Here is a 10,371-nt window from a genome sequence, read left to right as displayed (position 1 = left end):
CTATGCTGATCGAGGACCTTTTTTCTCTGTCAAAGTGTCCACGCTTAAGCAAAATGAGATACCGATATACATGCAAAAAATGAAGCAAGGAAAAACAGCAAAGTACTTACTTAACACACAAGTGGATGGCAAAGCTCCATTTGCACAATGGTAAGCGAATTCGCTGGTGCCTGTGCTGGACCCACACTGCCCACCGGTTGCTTTACATTCATCACACAAATTGTTATTTGCATCCCACCCCAACATGAAGCCGCCATCGATAGCTTCTTCCAGTGTAGATGAATTGCCGCTCGCAGGTTGAGCTGCTGTTAGTAGAATTGGAACTTTAACATTGTACTTGCATGCCCCCAATCAGCTACCAATTGAGTTTAAAACGACACTATTAAAATAGTAATTGGCAGTTTGATTAGCATCGCTTCCGTTTATGAAGCAATCAAACTGAGTAGTATCGGTCGACGAAATTATAAAAGAAGTAGAAGCAGCAGGGCAATCTTAGTAGAGCGTCAGGTTGGTTGAAGCTGAATCATAATCAAAGACAGTGAAATTGATGGTCGTATTAACGATCGTAGGAGGACAAAGCTGGTTGTTTCAGTAATCCTCTCTAGCAACCTTGAGAGTCCGCGATAAGTTATCGACTTGAAGGACTCGGTAATTAATGAAGGTGATTTTGATGAGTGGGGAATCATCGCTGCAGTTTAACAACACAAAAGCAGGGTGGCCGCAATAGCTTGGCCTATTGGATCCCCAGAAAGGATAATTGAGGCCCTCAATACCTGCACAATCAAATGGTTGGCTGCAGTTTACGTGCTCATCATCTGCGTACGAAGACGATGGGAAGTGCATCAAGCATAATGCTGCTATCACCAATGACAGAGCGATGGTTGGGAAGAGAATGGGATGCATGTTGAAAGAGATCGAGAGAGAAAGTGATTGCAAGTGATGAGATTAGAAAAGGGAGAAGGGGAAGATGAAATGGCTTTTAAACAATTCTTATGAATTGCATCATAATGGAGCTGGTGGGCTTGACGAAGTTAGGGTCGGGGGTGAAATTTTTCAAAGAGATGCTTCTATTTGGAACTTTACAACCGACGGTCAGATCACAATTAGGTGACCAAGACCAATATAACGACCGTTCAACACGGCATCTTTATGTTGCAGTCTGTACTGTAGAGATGGGGATTCATTTTCAGAGAGAGAGAGAGAGATCAGATTAGAAGTAATGAGATTGGGGGCATCGGAGAGAAGTGGAAATGAGGGGTTGGTTGGAACTTGGAGCATTGGAAGAGTGGGTAAAGGACTGCGTTGACTGCTTTTGTTGACTTTGAATGGTGAGTCATGCGTGAACCAGCTTTTAAAAAATCGATAAGAGAAGGTAATAAATCACATATTTGCACTAGAGGAAAGTATTTTTGTTAATCTATAGACTATAGTTAGTTATCTATTAGGATTTTTCACATGCATGACTCGATTTTTGAGTTTTTCTTTTCCGAACCAAAGTACGACCTATTGGTGGATCCAATTCAAACTCATTTCGGCCGATTGAGGACCTAGACTTTTCAGCCCATCTCAAAGATTGTACCCAACAAGAACAGTAGATGTGTAGTACACGACTCTTCCCAAAATCCCACTACCAAGGATTTTTAATGCAACGCCAAAGAACATGTATTTGAGAGAGCGTATATCATTTCTCAACACGAATGCGGCCTCCATAATCAGGTTCAAGAACTTGACCCAACCGCAAATACTTGCAACCATGCTATGTTTGGACTCAACCTAGACGCATCACTAAGCCTAAAAATCCGTGGCCAAGAATTTATGGATCGGAATTTTCTTACAATTGTTTGGGACAATGCTGCTCATGAAGTCTTTGGATCTATCCGATGTAACTTTCTCCCTTGTCTCATAGACTCTCCCCCTTCAGCTCTCTCTCCCAATCCACACCGAGCAATCGATCTCATTCCCTCTCTCTCTTAGTTCGCTGGTCGATTGGAGCTTGCGCATCTTCTTTAATCTGTTTATCTTTTGATTCTATGATTTTTTGGGGGGGTTTTCTTATCTGGGTTTTGCTTGGCTTTGTTGGTTTTGGTGGTTGATTTAGGTTGTTAAGGAGGAGGGTGGAAAAGGTTTCCGGTGAAAATGGTGGTGGAGGGGAAGTGGGTTATAGGAGGAGGGAGATAAAAAGGCGAAGGAATATTGAAGAAGATTTGGAAAATGAAGATGTGGGTCTTCGAGATGATGGAGTTCAAGGGTGCTGGTGGTGGCCGGTGGGAATGGTAATGGTCTGACGGTTGGGGAAGAGATTGCACGACTGTTTGGTGAGGTCGCGATCGGTGACGGAAATGGTTTTATGGGTCTCAATGATGAAAGTATGCAGCGACTTTGGAGGGGAAAGGGAGAAAAGAAAAGGGAATGGGGATTAACGAGGTTTAACATCACTTTGGGGAACTACAACAGTTGGGAGGAGAAAGGAAATGTTGAAAATGCTTCCGATTAATAGATAGAGAAGAAGCAGCTAGCTCATCTAACAAGATTATACATAAATCAATTGGTGCTGCTCAAAATCTAGCAAGCTAAGATTAGCAAGTTCACAAAGATCTTCTAGCCATTCATCAATTTGACTCCATCTATTAATTCCAAACAGTTTGCTTTCGCAATACTCTTCAAGTACAGTTCATAGCTACCCATTTATTTAAATTTTTTTAATATTATAATACAATTGAATCATGTGACTGAAGTTGTAGAAGAATCTTGAGGCAACTTTACATCTGAATGCAAGACAGGCTTTGGTGGAAATTGTAAGCATTGAAGGCTACCATCTAACATCTCTATCACCTTACCCATTGATGGCCGATCTGAAGGAATGGTTTGAGTGCACCATAAACTCACCATTATCATCTTTTTTATTGTGTCTTCTTTATCCGTTGTTATATCTTCCAAAGTTCCAAAACTCTCACCTTGTTCAAGTTTGTTATAAATCCCATCTGGAAAATATGTTTCGCTGGTTTGAGAGAGTCCACTATCAAATTCTTTTCTTGCTCCAACCATTTCTAGAACTAACATTCCGTAGCTATAGACATCAGATTTATGAGAGACCCCACCAAAATACCGACTAAAGACTTCTGGTGCAATATATCCTGCAGTCCCTCTCATGCCAGTCATTGACACAATACTCTCTTTTGTTTTGCATAGTTTAGAAAGGCCAAAATCAGAGATTTTTGGGTGCAAATCTTCATCCAAAAGTATATTGTGTGGTTTTATGTCAAAATGTAAAATCCTTGTGTTGCAACCACGGTGCAAGTATTCTAGTCCTCGAGCAATGCCAATTGCAATTTGGAACATTGTCTTGCTATTTAATGTAATTGAGGATCCTTTATCATATATAAACCTATCAAGAGATCCATTAGGCATGAATTCATAGATTAGAGCACTTTTAGACCTCTCATAGCAAAAACCTAGAAGATTGACTATATTAACATGTGATGTTCTACTGATGCTAGCCACTTCATTGATAAATTCTTCTCCATTACCTTTGGACGCGTTCAGCATTTTCACTGCCACCATACGCCCATCAGGTAGCTTCCCTTTGTACACGGCACCATATCCTCCTTGTCCTACTTTTTCTTTGAAAGAGTTGGTTAGTTTCTTCAAATTTGAGTAAGTGTACCGCTTTGGGGCCATCAATCCATAACTCTTGATGATTTCCTCAGTCTTGAAGTGATCATTCTTTGCATCTTTTTTCCACCCAACCATTGAATTACTTGAAAAGTGTCCTCTCTTAAAGCTATAGATAATCACGAAAGAGATCACTGCGACCACCGCAATCCCTGTGCAAATGCCTACACACGAAGAATGTTTTAGGTCGCTTACTTCAATCGGGCAGAAAAAAGGAAGAAAAATTAACAAACAATATATTGTAGACATGACACGTACATTCTTTTAAAACTTACAAAAAGATAAATTTCTTTTCATTATAATATCTTTTATCTTATATTGATCATCATACCAATTGCCGTTATAAGCTGCCAATTGCGCTTCGGAGATTGTTCTGCAACAAGAACACAAAACAATGTTACAACTAAAAAAACTGCAACATGTCTCTATTGTTAATATTATCTAATTTCCTACTTACTGTATTTTTCTTATACTAGCTAATATCACCTCACACCTTTGTAACTTAAGCCACACATTCAATAGAATCTTTTCAACTCTTTTATCAACTGATTTATATATAAAAGTTCATTCGCCATAGGTTAGAGACTAATTATTGGCCTGTACGTCTGCAAGATTTTGGAATTGTTTCCAGTTTTGGGGTTATTTTAGAAACAATTTTAAATATTGAATCTTTCGTTATTTAAATCATTTACCTGCCTTACTTTTAGTGATTTATCGTTCAATGAATAATTAAAAAATAATTCACTAATAAAATTATAAAGGCTGTTACTTTTTATAAAATGATTCATCTCTCATACAGTGAATTTCTCGTCGTATGTTCTATTAATATTTTTTAGGGTTCGTTTGAGAGTGCATTTTTAAAAAAAATAATTTGTGTTTTTAAACCAAATCGCAATTTTAGAGTGTTTGAGGTTGCGATTTTAAAAACGCAAATTTTAAAATCATGAAAAAATCTGCAATTTCTATAAGTTGACTAGAAAATGCTTATTTGAAAAAGTGCAAATTTTGTACAAACCAATTATGATGTCTTCAATTCTTGACCAATTACCTATATCTTGATAAAGAGTTGCTAGAATAGGAACAATGGCGCTTTTTGTACAAACCACAGGGACGGTAGGGTCTTGTATGTAAACGCCTTTATTAGCGGTCCCATCAACGGAGCAAAAGGATATTGGTGGATAATTGCGAAAAGAAGGGCAACCATAGAGTAACGTAATGCTAAAGTGGCTAGGGCCATATTCAAAAAGCTCTGGATCGAGGGCGGTGTTCTCCCAAACTGGTGAACAAATTCCATCCAAGAAATCCTCCCTCACAATTTTGAGGGTTTTGACGCCAGCATCGGCACTCAAAACGCGGTATTCCAGGTTCATAATTTCGATGCTAGTGATATTTTTCGCACAATCGAGCTTTGAATCTGGATTGCCGCAGGCTTGGGTCGGCCATCACCCCAGAATGGATAACCCAAGTCAGTGATGCTCCCGCAGTCAAACTGGTTGCTACAACTTGTATACCAATCATAGGAGCATAAACACACCGGAACCTCGACGAAAACCAACAACATAATCGAAGAAGGAAAGCCAGGAATCCATTTCTGGGAAAGAGATCAAAGTGATGGATGAAATGAAGAATAGGTGAGGTATTTGAGACTGTCTCAAGGAAACAACGGCAAATATAATTATGTGACATCACTCGATGAGAAAACAATATTAAGGCCAGTGATTAAAGAAGAAGACTTCAGACTTTGGAATGTATTGACTTGAAAGCCAAATGGTGAATCGCATTTCTGTGTATGGAGGACGATTTTCTTAAATGGGATAAGCTATTGTTTGACTAAACACACGAATCTTTTCACTTCAAGTATGGACAGACTGCCTTTCCATTTCTCTGACTTCAATCGGTTCTTCATCCAACTCCTCCAATTAAATTGCTCAGCAAAAATAATCTTCCATTGAAAAAATAAACTAGGGGTATCACAAGACATTTACTAGAAAATGCCTTCTTCGGTCCGATTAACCTGCTCATTCTCAACAAACCACCAAGCCAGCCCGCTGTTAGCTGGCCTAACCCAACCTAACCTAGGCTGCTCAGCTGGTCGAACCCAATTTGATCTGGCCTGGTCGGACCCAGGTGCAATTACATGACGTGGCATCCATCTTCCATTTAATCCGTCAATCCAATTAATTCCACCTACATAATCGCAGGGCCCGGACTGCATTTTAGTAACATTTAAGTCCCACCTACCAAACAAAAGTAGTATAATGGTGTGACCTTTCCTTTTATCGTGCTTTGAAATCTGTAAACCTATTCAATGTGATCATGTACCTTATACGCAAATATATATATATATATATATATATATATATATATATATATATACGGGGTAATTAATCATAGAAATTAGAGAATAATTAATGACTTTAGCCTTATTTCAAAATTACTTCAAAATTTCATCATACCCCTTGAAAGTCTCCGAGCACTGACATCCTTTTTGTGAAACACGGAAGGACCAAATTTTCTCCTGACTCCCATCATCATCTTCATCATATAAAATTATGTGAACGAAGGAATTATTGCCAATTTCGCTAAGGCGTGGTGAGAGCTCTATTTCGATTTGGAAGTCTTATGTTCGAAGTACTATTTCATTCAACATCTTTGAATTGTGATTTTCCAATGAATTGGAAAATTGAGAGATTCTTTTGACCGCTATTTAAAGGAGAGAAATGATTCATTTTTTCTTTCAGTTCTTCTCTCATCCTCTCAATTTTTAAAATTATCATTGAATCTCTTTTAACTCCCCTACAACAAAATTGATAAAGAGACAAAACACTTTTGAACTGGGAAACAAATACCCCATAGCTTCTTAGAAACTTACCGCTCTTGAAAAAGTCCACCAAAAAGATGCCTTAAAACATCACCTTTTATTTACTCAAGTTTTCCTTTATCCTATTGAGCCCCCTAAGTTTTGACTAATTATTCCTAACAAATGACAGATGAAGGCCTGACAAAAATTATTCTCTAGACATGACCTCCTGCAGGCCTCTCCCGCATAGGCGCATATTCTCCTATAGACAAAATACTTCTGCTTACTAGCGATTATGTCAGGAAGAACACTGTGAATATAATCTAATTTCCTATTAACTATATTTTTCTTATAAATTTTTATCAGCTGATTTATACAGAGAGTTTCGTTTGCTTTAGATTGGAAACTAATGATGATTGACTGGCTACAAAGATTTTGGATTTGCTCATGCTGCTTAAATTATATTCGGTCTTGTTATCACTTCTTGGATTATTTTCGATACAATTTTTAAATATTGAATCTTTATATCTGCTTTTCTTGTAATGATTTATCATTCACTGAATAACTGAAAAATGATCGGTAATGAATTTATAATGGTTAAGAGAGCCCTTATCATGTGGTCAAACCTTAAAAGTGGTGTTTTGCAACATCCAACCATCTTGTGACACCTCATCTATTTAAGAAAAATGTAAAAAATAAAACTGAGAACAAAAACACCGAATCAAAATGAAAATAATAATAATAATAATAAAAAAAAAATTAAAAAAAAATCCAAGCTACTCGACGACCCATGGCCATACCTATGAGAACCCGCCAAAAACCCACAAAACCCAGCCTGAAAAACTCATTTCTAATGCCAAAAATCCGTTTTTAATGCCTCAAAAATCATTTCTAATGTCTTAAAACTCGTTTTTAGATTCAAATATCAAATCTAGAGGTAAAATGTTAACCCTTAGGAAATTTTATCACCCTAATGCCGGAGAAGATGTCCGTTAAATTGAAGGTTCACTCTTTCCCTGTTAAATGAGAAGAAGAAGGAAAAAGAAGAAATGGGAGAGGTTGTCGGCAGGACTGAAGAAATGGGAAAGAAGAATAAATAAGGAAAAATCTAGTGTTTTAAGCTGTAAGATAATTTTGTGCATTTTACTTATGTGACAGTTGTTGATTCGGGGCTACAAAAGTTGGGTTTTAAGGCCCATCCACATTGAAGTTAAATCCAATGGTTAATTAATTACTACTTTGTGCATAAGTAAAATATTCAGGATTGTACTCATCCTTTCTACTCATACAATGAAATTTCTCGTATATTCTATTAATATTTTTTAGTAAATAGTAGCTAGAAACATATATGGAAAGTGGAAACCGCGTATTAGATTAGATTAGAGGCCTACCTAATTTTGTTGTTTATTTTTGGTCCCACTTGGAGCCCAGTAAGTCAAAAAGCTAAAGGAACGCTAATTAATTAATTAATTATTCTCCCCTAATTGAAAAGCTCAGTACTCAGTAGTGGCTACTTATTTCTTAGCTTAACTGGTTTGTTTTACCAAAAGTTAACAACAGTTTCAGGTCACTCGCTGGGTTTAACAACATTTACGTTTTTTTTTTAATCAATTTAAACTTTTAAAATAAGTATGATCTAACACGTACCTGATTTTGATGGTGAGGAAATATTGCATGTTGGACACGCGAACGCTGCAGCATCCACCTTCCATTCCACATCGAATCCTTCTCTAATGACTTGCTCCAATATTTCCGACGAAATGAATGCATCTGGGCGGAGAGGATTAGGAACTGGGACAACCACGCTTCCATTACATTCCTTAGGCCCATGAGCTCCCAGCTCCACGTGCACTTCCCCACTTGTGGGGCAAGTGAAGTGTCCAGGGTGTGGATAAGGTAACCAAGAAGAGGGACAACCGTAGGCTAATGTAATATTCTGGTAACCGGGGTGAAAATCAAACAGGTTGGGGTCGAGAGTGGTATTCAATAATTCCGGCGAACAAATTCCAGTCGAGAAATCCTCTCGTGAAATTTTGAGTATTTGGGTTTTGAGATCGACCTCTAGCACGCGGTATGTCACGTTCATAATCTCTATGGTAGTAACACTTCCCTCGCAGTGAAGCTTCAATCCAGGAGACCCACAATTACTGGGTCGGGTATCTTCCCAGAAAGGAAACCCGACGTTATTGATCCCTCCGCAGTTGAACAGTTTGCTACAGCTTGATGGGTCCACATCATCATCATCGCATAGAGATCCTGGAATCCCGACGAAAGTTACAAAGAATAAGAAATAGAAAGAAATAAGAAAAGGAGACGGCGAGAGAAGCCAGGAATCCATTTCCTGAGAGGAATAATTAAGGTTGGGTAGGATAATTATCTTTTGTATAAAGGAAAATACAGGAAACAGATATGAGTGATTATCGAGCAGTACTAGTGGGGAAGATGACAATTGGTGGAAGACTTTGGAAGTCTTGTTGACTTAATCTATGATGCCCAACCACTTTGTCGACCAAGACCCGGGTTGAACTTAAATACATGATTAATTAGAGAATAATTTATATGGCCATTGAGAAGAGATAATTTGAATGAAACATTCTTAAAAAATAAAAAAATAAAAAAATAAACATAACATAACAAATTTTTCAAAAACATGAATAAAAAGAAAAAGAAAGAAATCCTGTAGAAATAATATTTGTGGATAGTCTACTTTTAAAAAATAAATAGCTAAATTAATTAAAATAAAATAAAAATGTGCTAAACCGGACATGAATATATGGTATAATTCCCAGCAGCTTCCTCGTCATTTTCTCTACATTTAAGGATTTAAACTACTTTTTACTTCCTATGTCAAAATACATCCTAATAATTTCCCTTAATTTTCCCTATATCACATATATATATATATATATATATATGAGAGGAGAGATGAGAAAGAATTGTGAGACATGAAAGGAGAGAAAAGGGAGAATCATATATATATTTTTTTAATAATCTTAAAGATTGCAATAGTGGTATATTGGGTTCCACTGTAGTAATCTTAATGTTTAAGGTTCATTTAAGGAGTCTGCTATGAGATTTTTTTGTGATTTTTGAACATATTTCTTAAACTTAAGGAACAGACTCGCTATAAGAGAATTGTCGAAAATACTCTAAGGTTTGAAATAAGATATTTTATAAAACAAAATCAGCATCGTTTTGATGGGAATACGTATTCATTTAATTCTCATCAGCCCATACCCTACCCAACAGCTCAGCCTTTGCTCTCCCAAAAATCCTTGTTGATCGGAGAAATCTTCTTTCATTAATGACGAAGAAGCTAGAGTTCTTTCTTAACCAAACTTATCTCACATTTCTTCATGCAACTAGTTTTTCCCAATTTTTTAATCTAACTCTAGTAAAAACAAAAACAATCTAATAGCTGAGTATCATAATATTAATTAAATGATTATATTTATTATTTCATACTAACTTAAAATTTTGACATAAACAGTTATTTAACATGGTATAAAATAAAGGTTTTAAGTTCAAACTTTATGTAAGTAAAGAAAATTTTGAGAAACCAATTAACGGAAGAATACATCATAGATATCCTTAAGGGCTAGTTTGAGATTGCGTTTGAGAGGCCTAAAAGTGTTTTTAACATTCAAAAAGTTCGTTTGAAAAAAAAATACTCGTTTGGTAAAAAAAAATTAAAAAGACTTTTTAAGGGTCTAAAAAACCTAAAAATTGCCGAAACACACTTTTGACAAAAGCTTAAAAATGAAACTTTTGCCCAAAAGCTCTTTTTGACTTAAAATCTTTATTTCTCCAACGCAATCACAAATAAGCTCTAAATGAATTAACTTTTTTTTTTTTTTTAGCGTTTCTCTCATGCCATACAGCGTACACCCAACCTTAAA

The 10,371-nt window shown here is 36.6% G+C and overlaps 1 protein-coding gene and 1 pseudogene across 1 annotated transcript; both read right to left on the bottom strand.

Annotated features, from left to right (window-relative positions):
* On the bottom strand, positions 1–903 carry LOC148585958 (LEAF RUST 10 DISEASE-RESISTANCE LOCUS RECEPTOR-LIKE PROTEIN KINASE-like 2.7; annotated as a pseudogene).
* Positions 904–2,590: 1,687 nt separating this feature from the next.
* Positions 2,591–8,894, bottom strand: LOC148585957 (LEAF RUST 10 DISEASE-RESISTANCE LOCUS RECEPTOR-LIKE PROTEIN KINASE-like 2.4). The gene is made up of 3 exons (XM_088516229.1): positions 8,120–8,894; positions 4,004–4,045; positions 2,591–3,836 (listed from the first exon to the last, which is right to left on the bottom strand). The coding sequence occupies exons 1-3, from the start codon at positions 8,808–8,810 to the stop codon at positions 2,722–2,724; spliced, it is 1,848 nt and encodes a 615-aa protein (XP_088372355.1). The 5' UTR covers positions 8,811–8,894; the 3' UTR covers positions 2,591–2,721.
* Positions 8,895–10,371: the final 1,477 nt, after the last annotated feature.

This window comes from Corylus avellana, chromosome 5, assembly GCF_965113065.1.
Source record: "Corylus avellana chromosome 5, dhCorAvel1.hap1.2, whole genome shotgun sequence".
NCBI lineage: Eukaryota > Viridiplantae > Streptophyta > Magnoliopsida > Fagales > Betulaceae > Corylus > Corylus avellana.
This window is presented reverse-complemented; position numbering and strand designations above follow the sequence as displayed.

Excerpts from the sequence above, each read along its gene's own strand:
- LOC148585957 (XM_088516229.1), bottom strand. The coding sequence starts at position 8,810 with ATGGATTCCTGGCTTCTCTCGCCGTCTCCTTTTCTTATTTCTTTCTAT. Across the intron at positions 4,046-8,119 it reads TTCCTCACCATCAAAATCAG|AACAATCTCCGAAGCGCAAT; the intron begins GTACGTGTTAGA and ends TTCTTGTTGCAG. Across the intron at positions 3,837-4,003 it reads GCAGCTTATAACGGCAATTG|GCATTTGCACAGGGATTGCG; the intron begins GTATGATGATCA and ends CTTCGTGTGTAG.